At 50.8% G+C, this 14,711-nt stretch overlaps 1 protein-coding gene across 1 annotated transcript in view; it reads left to right on the top strand.

Annotated features, from left to right (window-relative positions):
• Positions 1 to 7,262, top strand: part of MDM4 (MDM4, p53 regulator) — a gene marked incomplete at its 5' end in the record, with an annotated part of 11,184 nt that extends 3,922 nt beyond the window's left edge. The window contains 6 exons of the mRNA XM_009076560.1: positions 2,023 to 2,084; positions 2,833 to 2,929; positions 4,098 to 4,258; positions 4,720 to 4,854; positions 5,410 to 5,490; positions 6,714 to 7,262. Coding sequence (XP_009074808.1) covers positions 2,023 to 2,084; positions 2,833 to 2,929; positions 4,098 to 4,258; positions 4,720 to 4,854; positions 5,410 to 5,490; positions 6,714 to 7,262 — 1,085 coding nt within the window. The remainder of the gene's footprint in view (positions 1 to 2,022; positions 2,085 to 2,832; positions 2,930 to 4,097; positions 4,259 to 4,719; positions 4,855 to 5,409; positions 5,491 to 6,713) is intronic.
• Positions 7,263 to 14,711: the final 7,449 nt, after the last annotated feature.

The raw sequence follows: 14,711 nt of genomic DNA, 5'->3' as shown, positions 1-14,711 counted from the left end.
CCGACTCATCCTGCCTGCCTGGCATTCCCCAGGGAATTCTATCCTTGCATCTTCTGTCTAGCCAGTCACTGTTTACAGGCCAGACCTCCTAAGTGCAGCTCCTTTATGTAGAGAGATTTCTATTCATTTGGTTCTTGCATTTAGTTTGGCCTTTTAATTAACTCTTGGGGCCACTTAATTAAATTGTGTAGGGATGTGTCCACAGTTCCTCAGGGAAGAACTTGCTGTGCATGGAATTTGCCCTTTGTTCTTCAAGCCCACACCCTTTACAAAGGGTTTTCCTACCTCAGCCTGAGCTGGGAGAGGTGAAATCCTCAGGTATTTAATATCTTGCTTTTGGCTGTTCAGCTTTTTCAGCATGGGCCTGAGCCATGTTTACCACCTTCAGCATGGGCCTGATCCATGTTTACCATCTTCACTATGGATCTGATCCATGTTTACCACTTTAACCATGGACCTAATCCATGTGTACCACTTTGAGCATGGATCTGATCTGTGTTCCCCTTCTTCAGCATGGATCTGATCCATGTTCCCCTTCATCATGGACCTGATCCATGTTTACCAACTTCACCATGGACCTGATCCATGTTTACCATCTTCACCATGGATCTGATCCGTGTTTACCACCTTCATCATAGATCTGATCCATGTTTGCCACCTTCAGCATGGGTCTGATTTATATTCACCACTTTTAGCATGGATGTGATCCATGTTCCCCTTCACTATGGACCTGATCCATGTTTACCACTTTCAGCATGGACCTGATCCATGTTCACCTTCACCATAGCTCTGACCCATGTTTACCACCTTCACTATGGATCTGATCCATATTTACTCCCTTCACCATGGATCTGATTCATGTTCACCACCTTCAGCATGGACCCGATCCATCTTCACCACCTGTGATCCATGTTCCCCTTCACTATGGACCTGATCCATGTTTACCACTTTCAGCATGGACCTGATCCATGTTCACCTTCACCATAGCTCTGACCCATGTTTACCACCTTCACTATGGATCTGATCCATATTTACTCCCTTCACCATGGATCTGATTCATGTTCACCACCTTCAGCATGGACCCGATCCATCTTCACCACCTTTAGCATGGATGTGATCCATGTTCCCCTTCCATGGATCTTCACCATGGATCTGATTCATGTTCACCACCTTCAGCATGGACCCGATCCATCTTCACCACCTTTAGCATGGATGTGATCCATGTTCCCCTTCACTATGGACCTGATCCATGTTTACCACTTTCAGCATGGACCTGATCCATGTTCACCTTCACCATAGCTCTGACCCATGTTTACCACCTTCACTATGGATCTGATCCATATTTACTCCCTTCACCATGGATCTGATTCATGTTCACCACCTTCAGCATGGACCCGATCCATCTTCACCACCTTTAGCATGGATGTGATCCATGTTCCCCTTCTTCACCATGGATCTGATCTGTGTTCACCTTTAGTATGGACCTGATCCATGTTTACCCCTTTCAGCATGGACCTGATCCATGTTCACCTTCACCATAGCTCTGATCCATGTTTTCCTTCAGCATGGACTTGTTCCCTGTTCACCTTCACCATAGCTCTGATCCATGTTTACCACCTTCATCATGTTCCTGAGCCATACTCGCCACCTTCACCATGGATCTGCTCCAGATTTCCCTCCAGCGTAGCTCTGATCCGTGTTCCCCTTCTTCCACATGGATCCACTCCAACCTTCAGCTGGATTCCCACACCTTATTGCTGCCTTTGTGCAGCCCTCACAGCCAGGCCCTGCACCTTGTGTGGGCAGCACAACCTGCAGGACGAGGAGCAGTTTCTCCCTGCTGCGAGTTCCACCAGCAGCTCCCGCAGCGCGTCCCAGAGCATCCCTAGGCCGAGGCAGGAAGGACTGTGCTCAGGGAGGTGTCTCCAAGGTCTGCCAAGCCTGGCTGTGGGTTGCCTGCTGCAGCCCCGAGTGAGTGGCTGTTCCCAGGGAAGGTCTATTTCTGTTTTACCTGCCGTCTAGATGCTGCACAGACTCTCCCAAAGGAGCAGAGCGTCGCTATGCCCAGCCAGGACCAGCTGCAGGTAAACCCACTGCCTGGGGCTTTCTTTTCTTGTACAGAGTTGCCCCTTCTCTGTACCTGTGCATGGTGGACTGCCAGAACTTTGTGCTGCTTGGCTGTCAGGGCCTCACCTGCCTGAGAAAAGTTCTTGGAGTCCACAGAGCAGGGACAGAGTGACCCTTCTCTGTTCTCCTCCTGACAGAGCACCAGTCTCTGAGCGCGTTCTCTGGGGTGTGGCACTTCCAGGCCTCAGCTCCTCCAGCCTGCTCCCTCTTTCCATGGCTTTCCCCCACCTCTCTCCCATCCCCTCTCTCAGTAGGAATTGCCATAGAATTCAACTTTCCAAACCCAAGTGCTGTGTGGAGTTAGGATTGTTTGTAGGAGCTTACAGAATTGGAAACCTAGGAAAAATCTTGGCACCTTCCAACTGGTTTCCAGGTGTGTTTTGGGGCAAGGGCAGAGGTGTCTCTTCACAGTGGGGAGCAGATTATCACAAAGGTCACACTTGGTTACTGCATGAAAAAATGGCAACTTTGGGACTTTTGCCAAGCTGAAGATTTTTCCTAGGTTGGAAGTACCTTGTTTGTGCTGATTGCAGATGCCTTAGGCCTCCTAAAGGGTGACTAGTGTGTAGTTTGTGTTCAGCAACTTTTATTCCTCCTCATACCTGCTTGGTCCTGTCCTGCAGCTGGTGACTGGGAATGGAAGTGCTACATCCCCTTGTCCCTGTAAACTCTGCTGGACTAATATCTGCTTTTTCCTCCCTGCAGTTTAGCCAGGAGCAAGGTCCTGCCAGTGGGATCATGGAGGGGGACAGCAAGGACTCTGCTTTGTCTACCTCAGAGCCAAACTGTGACACTTGTGAAGGTGAGTGGTGGCTTTTCTGCACTGACACAACATGCACAAACCCTTCTGCTCCCTCTCCAGTGTGGCACTCTGAGCTCTGCCTCAGCAGGACACTGGGAGACTGATAAACCCTTGGTTTGGAATAGAATCCTTGAAAAGATGGAGAGATGCAAATATTCACCACAGGAGTTTGATGAGGGATTTGTTTTCTAGCTGAGCTGTTTGGGCTCCTAAACAAACAAGTGGCAGGTGAAGCCCCCAGAGCACATCTATCCCTGAGCACTGCCATGAAAAACCTTCCAGCCCTTGCTGAAGGGTATGGTAAATGCTGGAATTATCCTTGTATCTATTTATCTTCCCAAGGGACAATCCTAAGCACACAGAGCTGTGCTGGCTGCAGTCATTACCTGAAATCCAGGCAGGGAACTGGCTCACAGTGTGGTTTTTTTGTCTGCAGCTCCTTCAGAGCCAGACATCTCCTCTGCTGTGATGTCTGGGCATTTCCTGCTGGGGCATTCCTAAGGATTTCCCTTGTTAGGGAAACAATTTTCCTGGTTTTCTACTCTCTCATTCTCACATCAAAGAACATCATTTGTAAACCCAGAGCTTGGCAAGTGTGGGGTGTCCAGAGCAAATGGGAGTGGTGGATATTCCCTGGCTGCATGGACAACAGAGGCAGAAACAGCCTTGGCTGTGGCTTTGAAAGTCCTGGAACTGAAGGGAGAGAGATTCAAGGTTAACTTGAAATCCAGAGTTTGGGATCCCAGACTAAAAAGGAGGCTGAAGCAGGGGGTGGTGGAGGATGGATTGTTGTCTTCCTGCTTCCTCTCTGGGCCTGGATTGGGAATTCAGGAGCTCCAGCACTGGAGACTAAATTCAGACCAGTTCTTTCTGCATCCTAAGTCACTGTAGAAATCAGAAATCTACTCAGTGCTGCCTTGGAAAGAAGTGTTTGTGCTTCTGTGTTGAGTCTAGATTAACAATGGACCAGTACAGAGGCACTGGGATGTTCCTGACCTCAGTGTTTGGCCACCAGTACAGATTAGACACCCCAGTACACTCCAGAGCTCTCAGCTCTGGCGTGAGAAGGAGCAAAGAAGGTTTCTAACCTCAGACGGGGCCAAATTTGTCTCTGCTGGTCTCTTAAATGTAGGTGTGGCATGACTTAGACTTTACTTGGCTCTTACAGACAAAGACTTAATAGAAAACCTCTCTAAAAGCAAGAAGCCTAAGCTGGACCTAGTGTTTGAGGAATGGGATGTGGCTGGTCTGCCATGGTGGTTTTTAGGCAACCTCAGAAGCAATTACAAGTCCAGAAGTAATGGATCAACAGATATTCAGACTAACCAGGTGTGTAGCCATTTTAAATAGGTGCACTGTGTCCTCTTCCTCTCCTCTCTTGAGTTCCAAGTCAATGAAATTCTCTTGTTCTTTCTTTCCCCTTCCCTCTCCAGGGTTTTCAGCCTCTCCCTTGTGTGTGCCTGTCCCATCTTTTCACAGCAGGTGCTTGGTTACCTTTAGTGCTCTGAGTCAACTCTCTGTGAAGGCTGTGCTGGGCCCTTAGAGAGGTCTCTGTGCTCTCCAGAGCACTGGTTGGATTCCAGGAGTTGCCCTTTGGGTACAATCTTGTAGGGTGGTGACCAGCTAGAAGGGGAAGGAGCACAGAGCTGGAAGAAGGGGAGTCAGGGCAGTGAGTGCCCCTTTCTCCCAGGGCTCCTGGAGAAGCTTCTGAGGCTGAGGAGGTTGTGGTGTTGGTGCTCCTGCTGCTAAGCTGAGCTCTAAGTGCTCTCCCCTGCTTCTTTTTCCCCCAGGACATAGACACTGCCATTGTGTCAGATACTACTGATGACCTGTGGTTCCTCAACGAGTGTCCCTTGGAGCAGAGCAGTGCTGGTGTCAAGGTGGAGGTGGCTGACTGTGAGGAGGTGAAAGAAGGGGACACAAAGGTACCTCTTCCATCACTGCATGTGCCACAGCCTCATGTAGTTGATCCCATGGTGCTGTGAGACCTTGGAAGAGTTAAATCTGTGACCATCCAGAGGTTGAAATGTGTCTAGAAAAGGTTCTCACCATTCCTTACATTGGTAGCACTTTCCTGCTTGGCTTTTGGCTTAAATGTGTGTTTATTTTCAAGGCACAAAATTAGTTCCAAATGAATTAAAACTCTGGATTTAGATTTCAGTCGATTTTTTTGGCCAATATCTGCAAGGATAGTAAGCCACAGAGTCATAGAATTAAGGGTGGAAAAGACCTTTAAGAGCATCAAGTCCAAAGGCAAAAAGACTCAGAAAGGGAAATCTCAGCCTGCAGTGACCATGGTCAGATGGGACTGAACTAGTTGAGCAGGTGATCAGCACTGCAATAAACACACAAAAAAAAAAAGGCTCTTCAGTCACTTAGAGAAATGACTTACCATGGTGATTACCCAGTCATTCTCTTTGGGTGTGCAGAGCAGGCACAGCACAGAGAACCTCCTCCCCTAACATCTCCACTCTTTGCAGGTGACTGAGGATGTGTGTTTGGATGACTTGGAGGACACTCAGTGCCTAAGTGATGATACAGACACAGAAGCTGCTTCTGAGGTAACCCCCCAGGGCAGAATTCCCTGCATCCCACATGGAGCTGGGAGAGCTCCTGCTGCTGCCTGTGGGAGGAGAAGTTGATTCTGTCAGGAATTTCAAGGCCAAAGGAGTGAGCAGTTCAATGCTGTGTGAAGTTAGCATTGATATCTTAGTGTGTTTAGTGAGGTTCATTCTGGGTTGTCCTCTGGAAGGAATGTGGAGGATAATCCTTGGCAGAGATCTGGGATAGTCCGCAGTAGAGATCTAGTGATCTCAAGCACTTGGTAATCACTGAAGTGCCTCATACTCAAAAAAACCCCCAAAACCACCCTATTAGTGGGAATTTCTGTGTGAAAATCAGAGATCCATTGGGTGTGCAGGACTGAGCCTGTCCCTGGATTTGTGCTTCTCTGGGATGTGAAGAGAATCCACTTCTCAGTCCATTTTCCTGTGGCCTTTGGCAGGAGGGTGTGAAGTCAGAGCCTCTCTGAGGACACTCCACAGCTTTTTCCCCTGTTTAAATGGAAAAAGGTGGAAAGAGAACAAGGAATAATTCCTGGGTTCTCACCCCTCCTCACCACCACTTTCCTCTGCTGAATTCCCTCCTGGCAGGCACTGAGGGATGTCAAATCCATGTCCTTTCAGCTGTCCTTCTCTTCTCCCAGCCCTGAGGCTTTGCTGGAAGTCAGAAGTATCTCATGGGACTCTTGGCAGCTGTTGACACTGGAAAAATGGGATTAGCATCAGTTCCAGCCTGTGCTGGAATAATTGAGGATGTCCCTGGCACTTCATGGCTCTGAGCTCAAGCAGCTCCTGCTCTTGCTGTGAGGGGTAATCAAACAAACCTCTGTTAATTGTGGAGGTGCAACAGCTGCTAAGTGATGAGTGACCTTGGGAATGGATTCCTGACTGATTCCAGCAGCTCTAACCTTGGATTGGGAGTGAGAGGTTGAAATTCAGTGAGCTGCCCAGTTTGGGAACACTGTGTTTTCCAGAGATTGGGAGGGAGGAAGGACAGGAGTTACTGGGTGAGAGATTTGTAGGTGTAGAACACACAGAGGGAGTGAAATCCTCCTCAGTCTAAAAATCCAACCAGAAACGTTGATTTCCAAACTCCTAAACCCCAGCAAAAAATCCCTTTCTTCCCACAAACCTCCTTTGCTGCTTTTCCTACCTAGAAGAAAGAAATTGTCCAACCACAAGACCCTGATTTACTGCTGTTTCTGTGCCTCTGACCCCCCCAGGACTGTTGGCAGTGCAGCAAGTGCAGGAAGCTGAACTCCCCAGGAAAAAGATACTGCTGCCGCTGCTGGGCCCTGCGCCAGGGCTGGTACTCAGGCTGCCCACGCCTGCCCCACACCCTCTCCCTGCCCAGCATCCAGGCCCTGCAGCCCCAGGAGGACCCAGGCCTGGATGTCCCAGACTGCAGAAGGACAATCTCTGCCCCAATCGGCCAACCCAAAGAATTCCTGGTGGGCAGCAAGTCCCAGGTGGATCCTTGCGGCTCCATCGAGTCTCTGGATCTGGCCCGAGGGTGTGAGAGCAAAGAGTCTCTACTGAGTCTCACCGAGCAGAAAAAGGAGGAGGAAATGGAGTCTCTAGAGAGTATAAAAATGCTACTGAATCCTTGTTTCCTGTGCCAGCACAGACCTCGGGATGGGAACATTGTCCATGGCAGGACTGCTCACCTCGTGGCCTGTTTCAGGTGTGCAAAGATGCTGAAGAAGAAGAGATCACCTTGCCCAGTGTGCAGGAAGGAGATTGAGATGGTGATCAGGGTCTTTATGGGGTAGTTGAGCCACTTGTGCACCAAAAAATACAACCAACAGGTTTCTTGTGCTCAACCAACCCTGACCTGAGAACTTGGCCAGTGACAACCAAAGAGAATTGAGAATCAAGTCTGACCAGGAGCACTGAGTAATCCTCTGCAACATCCACTTCATGTCCCTTTGACCTACAGCCTCAGGGAACAAGGAGTGACATGTTGGCATCACTGCCCCAGCCTGGAAATTGGTCAGATCTTCACGTTTGAGCTCAGTGTGTCACTGGGATTCTCTGTCCTGCAACTGGTCAGCAAGTTTGGGGAAGAGTTTTTTTTTTGGCTGTTGGAGAGTTGTTCTCCAGGAAGTCTGTGCAATGCCTCCAGAGGAGTCTGATCTGAGAGATGCAAAAGAGAGATATAAATGCAGAGATTTATATATTCAGGGGTGGGAAGAGGGAGGGAAGGGTAGGCCAAGGTGCTAGATAAGCCATTTCTCCAAGGATCAGTTCTCCTGAGGGCACTGAGAAGGAAATAACTTCATTTCTGATCTTTTTTTGGTCAGTTTAAGACAGGTTTGTAAGCCAAGGTGAAGGTTCTGTTGCTCCCAGATGTGAAACAAATCCTCCCAAACTCTTCACCCATATCTCTCTCAGGTCTCACGTCATGGGAGAAGATTCTAGTGCTACACTTTGCTTTCCTGTTGGCTCTTTTAAGTTGCTTTAAATTCATTCTGTGCCCTCTTGCCTGGCTCTGAGGCCTGTGCAGGGTTAGCCCAGGCTCTGCTCTGCAGCTGGATCCCATTCCAATAGATCTCTGCATGGTTTGGGCTGTTCCTTGCAGCACCTTCTCTCTGCCTCCTCCCAGCAGGTCAGTCTGGGTGGAGTATGCTCAGTTCTGAGTGCAATGTGGCTTTAAAAGCAGGATTTGAGGGCAAAATCCTTCCTTTAAAGCTTCCAGTTCAGCCTGGGGCTGTGCTGGGTGTCAGTGCTTTCATTTCCTCCTGTTTTTCCCCTGTGATTTAGCTCTGTCTGCAGCATTTTCCTCATCCTTCAGAGCCCAAACTGCTCGGACTTGCAATTGAAACACATCTCACTCTCTCCTGACATCGTATCCTGGACTCTGCTCACCATTCCCTCAGCTTTCCAGGCCTTTGCAGCACCTGCATCAGGCACCAACACAGCCTTCACCTCTCAGCTCTTGAGGCATTAGAGCTCAGCACAGTGTGAGCTAAATCCTGTTTGCATCCCTGGAATTCCCTCTCTAACTGGGAACAGCACGTGGAAAACAACCCCAGAGCACAGTGCTCATACCTTTGGTACTTCTCTAGGCTGTTCCTCCTTGTTTTCCAGGTGCTGCTCCAGCCCCAGGATGCAGTGGGAATTCCTAAAACCTGCCTAGCAAGAGGTTGCAGCAAACCTCAATGTCCAAGTTGTTGTTCCTCTGTACAGTGTCAGAGTAGGTGCTATGAAATCACTGCCAATCACTGCCAAAACTCACAGCCACTTTGTGTTTCCCATAGAATTGGGATTCTTCCTCTGCTGCCTGGAATTTGGGTTGGGTTTAGCCTGGGTTTTCCAGCTGGATTGTGCAGCTGGGCTGGGCTGGCACAGAGCTGCACTGTGTGTGGATCCATGGGGGCAGTCCCCATGGGGAAGGGGATTTTGTGTTCCCTCAGCCAAAGGGCTGCTCAGTTGCTGGTGATGCACTTTAGCCACGCTAGGATCAGCAGCTTTGCCACTGGGAGGTCCTGGCAGGTAGTGCTGGGCCCTTTTCAGGTACTTTGTTCCCTTCCATGTAGTTTGTTCCCTTTCCAGGCAGTTTCCCCCCAATTTCAGTTAGTTTGTTCCCCTTTGCAGGTACTTCTTTCTCCTTTTCAGCCAGTTTTTCCCCCCTTTTCAGACAGTTTATTCCCTTTCAGGTAGTTTTTTCTCCTTTCCATGTAATTTCTTCCCTTTGCAGGTTGTTAGTTCCCTGTGAGGGACTTTGGGCTCAGCAGGATGTGTTGTGATCCTTGTGGATACTGTGAATTCCCTTTGCCACAATTCCCTCTCAAAACTCCAATGCTTTGCTAAAAGCACTTGGGCTGGAGCTGCTCAGATCTGCCCACACTGAAGAGTGGAAGATCTGTGCTGACCAAAACATGTCAGGAGAGTTTGCAGCTCCAGTCCTGGATGTCCCTTCCCAATCCTGCTGAGATCCTGGTGCCTCTTCCTCTCTGCAATACAAATTATGTGGCAGTTTGTGCTCAACCTGCAGGAGATTCTCTGTTTGATGATTTCTGTGGTTCCTTGCTCAGTGTCACAAGTGTTTACAAAGTGTATTTAGCAACTCCTGGACTCGTTCTAACTGCAATATTCAGTGCACAGAAGGCAAAGAGGATGCAATTTTGTGTCTCCAGCAGAATAAGCTATGGCAGTGCAGAGCTGTGTGTGGAGCTGGGACTGCCCAGGTGTGGTTGGGGATTGGAGGGAGGGAATTACTGCAGGAAAACGATGTTTGTTGCTTGAACTTGGGTCTAAATAAGTAGCAATGTCCCAAGAACTTGCAGGAGGTGCAGGGTGGAGATCTGGAGCTGCTCTGATCCCCCTTGCAGTGCAGGGTGGGGTGTTGCTCCCCTCTCCTTGTCCACAGGAATTCCTGGGGAGTGCTGACTCAGAAATCCTTTGGAGCAGCCAAGCATTGGCCTGGGCTGGGTGTGAGTTTGGGTCTCTGAACACACCTCTGGTGGCAGTTCCTCTCTCTCCAGTGGTTTGACTGGAAGTGCAATAGGAGAGAAGAGGTCCTGGGAGCCTTTGGCAGCTGTTGTGGAAGATTCCATGCTGCAAAAAGGAGCGTGGGATCTTTCTCTGTGTGTCCATGAGCTGAGTAAGGAATTCCTGGAGTCCTGGGGATCCTTCCCCACCCTGTGAGGAGATCCCTGCAAGGGAGCTACAGTTCCTCCAAGAGAAGAATGAGCCCCACAAACAGCTCTGGAAGCACAGATGACCTTTGGGAATCCTTCAGTGACTGGGATTTTCCTTGCTCCTTTGAAAACAGCCTTGTGGCTTCATGGCCAGAGCAGGAGCTGCCACCAGCTGAGTGCCAGGACTCAGCACTTCTCTGCACCTTACCCTGCTGGATGGAGGTCCTGCTGCAACACAGACAGCTCTGGGGACACCTCACACCTGAGCAGCTGCTGCAGGAACTGCAGAACTGAAGCCTGAAGTGATCCTCAGAGTCTTCAGCTCCTGGGAGATACAGCCACGTGTGAGGAGCAGCCAGGGGAGAGCTGAAGGCAGCAGGAACTCATGGTACCTGTGGCAAAGGACAAGAGGCTCTGCTGGGAGGAGTGATGCCCTCCTGGATGGTCCTTCCCTGCACAGGTGGTTGTTCCCAGGGGGATTGTTCGTGGTGAGGGAACCTCCACATCCCCCTCACACCCAGCAGTCTGTGCAGTGAGGAGCAGAATTTCTTGCTGAATATCCCCTGTGTGTTTGCACTATTCAGACAAGGTTTGTGCCTCCAAATTGACCCAATTTGATGTTGTCCTACACGAAGTGAGTTGAATTAAACTGAGCTCATTCTGTGACAGAGCTTCACTTCTCATTTGTGCTTCAAATTGTGCTTCCCTTCAGTGAAGGCCAGTTCCTAGGGGAGCAGCTTGGCATCCTCCTGGGTGTCCTTCCCAGGCAGGGAAAGGTTTGTGTTGGCAAAATCCAGCTGGGAAAAGGCTGCTGAGCCAGCCTGGAAAATCCCCTTGCTGGGCTGTTCTTCAGCCTGTTTCACCCCCATCCCCACAGACATCCACATTCCCAGGAACAGCCACCCCATCCCTGCCCTGTGGAGGTTTTTCACCCCGTTTCCAGCTGGTTCAGTGCTGTTTGGAGCAGGACAGAGCAGCCCTGGAGCAGGCAGAGCTCACTAGGTGGCACCCACCGGCCGTGTGTGGGTTGCTGCCTTTACAGGATGTTTTATTTATCTCCTTGCTGCCTGTCTGCCTTTAATGTTCTATAGGTGCCACTTTTATGTGTCTCCTCCTCCCTTTGCCTTCACCTTGTTTGTGCAATCACTGTGCCCCAATTAAATATTGATGGTGCTGTCTGTCCTGGGAACCTCCCAGCTCCCTTCCTCTGCCAATTAAAGATTTACTAGGTGGGCATCAGCACTTCTGCAAGGCCAAACCTCCTCCCTGTTTAGCTTCTGCAAGTGAGTGGAGCAGAGCTCACCATAAATCACCTCTGAACCTCCTCAGCAGCTCCTGCTCCATCCTGCAAGGCTGGAGGGGGAGGAGGAGGAGGATGGGGGCAAAACAGCTTCTCCCAGAGCTGCTGCTGGCTCAGGGACAGGATGATCCTGAGCTGGCTCAGGCACTCAGAGCTGCTCTGAGAGGAATCTTTAGTGCTGATGTGGCTGTGGGGAGTGAGTGACCCTCAGGACATTTGCAGAGAACACCAAGTTTTGTGGGAGTGTGGATCTCCCTGAGGGTAGGAAACTCTACAGAGAGACCTGGACAGACTCATCCATGGGCTGAGCACAACTGCAGGAGGGTCACTGAGGCTCTGTGCTGGTCCTGCACTTGGGACACCACAACCCCAAGCAGCTCCAGGCTGATTTGGGACCCAACCCATCCTTTCCCACCAACCCATCCTTTTCCCCAACTCATCCTTTCCCCTCTGTCCCATCTTTTCCCATCCAACCTATCCTTTTCCCCAACTCATCCTTTCCCCCCCTCACAGTGGAGTTGCTGTCAGAGCTCTGCATTATTTATCTGCTCAGGCCCATTTTCTGGGATCTGCAGTTTAATAACTGTCACTCCAATATATCTCTCCCCTGGTCCCTCTGCCGTGTGGCTGTGGCAGTGTGAAATATTCAGCAGCAATATGTGTGTTCACCGGTGAGGTTGCAATTTCCTTGTAATTAAAGATTTACAAGACACTGCTCAAGGTTTAGGAGGGATTGGCAGGGATCAAAGCTGTTTGCTAGCCACCCTAGGAATTCCCAGCCCTCCAGAGGTTTTCCACGGGCCCCCAACAGAGCAGTGACAGCACACACAAATCCTCTTCAGATTTGGGCACTTTTGCTGTTGTTTTTAACCAGTTTGGCTGATTCTCCTGATTGCTCCACCAGGGGCAGGAGCTGCTCCAGCTCTGAGAGGCTGGAAAAGGCAGCAGGAGATGACTGAGCTGTGTTTTCCTCTCCCTATCTCCTGCCTTTGCCTCTTCTTCCTGCCTTGGGTGATTTCTGGATGGAAAAGCCAAGGAAGTTCTTATCTCCTGATGTGTTGTCAGAGGGGGGAAAGGGCCTGGAGACCACAGGTCACTGCTCTGTGCCTCAGTTCCCCCAGCTGTGGTTGGTGCTGAGGGCAGGAGGGGGAGGAATGCTGAAGCATCTGGCAGGAGCCACTTGCTGTGGAGAGTGACAAGTCGATTTTCCTCAAGGCTTTGCAAGCTGCACCTGCTCCATCACCAGGGATCACATGCATATGGATCAGTGCTGACACTTCCCAGGGAGGTTGGGGCTCTCATTTCAATCATTCCTGAGGAAGTGCTGCTGGAGAGAGGAGGAGGAGAGACCTGATTTGATTCTCTAACGAACTCAGAAACACATCTCAGCTCCTCCCAGAGCCTGGAAGCCTTTGGAGCAGGCAGGGATGGAGGGAGCCAGGGAACCCAACTGGCCAGGGGTGGGTGCTGAGGCTGTGGGACTTGAGGAGGTGCCAAGGGCTCTGTGAAAGAAGGACACAGTGATGGAGCCACTCCAAAAATCAGTTTTATTAGGTGCTTAAAATAGGGTCTGGCACGCAATGTTCTCAGCTGGCTTTGTCAGGAGAAGCTCAGTTGCATATGAGATCCACAATGCTGTTTGCAGGAAGGAGGGGGAGAGGGCAGGAGAAGCAGAAATAAGGACTTTTGCTGCTGTCTCAAAGTCAAGGGAATAAATAAAACCAAGAACTCAAAAAAGAGGAGAAAGTAACCCTGCTGAGCAGCCAAGGAAGGGAGAAATCAGTGCCTGGAGGTGAGACCTGATGGGACAAACTGGAGGCAAATCGTTTCCTTTTGTCATCCCAGGTGGAGGGAGGAAGACCAGGAGGTGATGTGACCACCTCTGCTCACCCCCAGCCCCACTGAGCCCCCCAGCACCCCCAGACTGGGCTGGCAGCACCAGGAGAGGTGGCAGGGGCTGGGGACAGCCTGTTAGCCTTGAGAAGTTGGGATCCTCCTGGCTGGAGCCTCTCTGCGAGCTGCAGCCCTGCCTGGAGCTCAGGAATGAAAGCTGCTGTCCCCTGGTGCCCGGAAAGCTGCTTCAGTGCTTAATTACTTCTGCTGCTTAACAAAGAAAGCACAACATCTTGTTTCTATTCTGGGCTGCCCTGTGCTTACCTTGCCTTGGGGGGCCGAGCAAAGAGCCCTGGAGCCGAGAGCATCCCGGGTCAGGCTCTGCCTGCCCCTTTGCCAAGCATCTCTGCTCCCTGCTGCATCCCTGAGCTCTGCCTGGGACCCCACGGTGACCCAGCTCAGCGCCTGGGGGGCTGCTCCCCCTTGGAGAGAACCTAAAAACCTCTAGAGCCTCATTTTCCTTGCTTTGCACCCCAAAATATTCCTCGTGCTCCAGCAAAGCCTCCCCAGGTGCAGCACGAGGCTCCAGCCACAGTTGTAGAGAAGGAAGAAGCTCCATCCTATCCCCCTGGATGGTGATGCTGGTGCTGCTCTGCCTGCAGCTGCTCCAGCTCCACGTTCCCCATCCCAGCCTGGAGCCAGGGAATGGGTTATGGAGTATTTCCCCCCACACAAGGCCCAGGAAAAGCTGGTTGGTGTTTTGCTAATGAAGACCAACAACAAGAAATGGCAGGGTGAGAGCTGAACCTTCCCCTCCTGCCTCAGTGGTTTCCTGTCCCTTGGATTGGCACAGCAGTGCCCAGGGACACCCTGCAGACCCCCCCAGCCCCCAAACAAGGGGCCCTGCCCCAGAGCCCCCAGCTGCACACCAGCAGACAAAGGAGTTCCTTTTTGACTTGTTCTTTTTATATACAAAACCAGAAACCCAAGAACTTCCTCCCCCTTTCCTTCCCATTTTCCCTCTGTTTTCTGCCTAACATTACCCAGAGAAGTTTACAGAACAGCCTTGAGGTTGCACTCTCAGGACACAGGATCCATCCAGCTGTGGCAGGAGGTGCTCAGCCCCACAGAGGCACCAACTGAGATGTGTCACCATCATCACTTCTGTTCCTTTAGCCCCAAGTCTCCTCCTGTCCCTTTGCCTCCCCCAAACCCACAGCAATGACAGGGCAGGGATGGCCCTGGGGGTGATTCGTGGCTGATGATCTGAGTGCTCAAAAAAAAAACCAAACCCCAAAAGAACCCAAACCCAACATGGATCCCAAAGGAAAAGGCCTTGGGTTTGTATTTCCAGCCCAGGGAGTGTCCAGCGCAGGAGGTGCCACCTCTGGGGTGTCTCGTGGTGCCAGGAGGACATGGGGAGGGTTGATCTGCTGATCAGCTGT

The sequence above is a fragment of the Acanthisitta chloris genome, unplaced genomic scaffold (genome assembly GCF_000695815.1).
Source record: "Acanthisitta chloris isolate BGI_N310 unplaced genomic scaffold, ASM69581v1 scaffold11080, whole genome shotgun sequence".
NCBI classification, from domain to species: domain Eukaryota; kingdom Metazoa; phylum Chordata; class Aves; order Passeriformes; family Acanthisittidae; genus Acanthisitta; species Acanthisitta chloris.
This window is presented reverse-complemented; position numbering and strand designations above follow the sequence as displayed.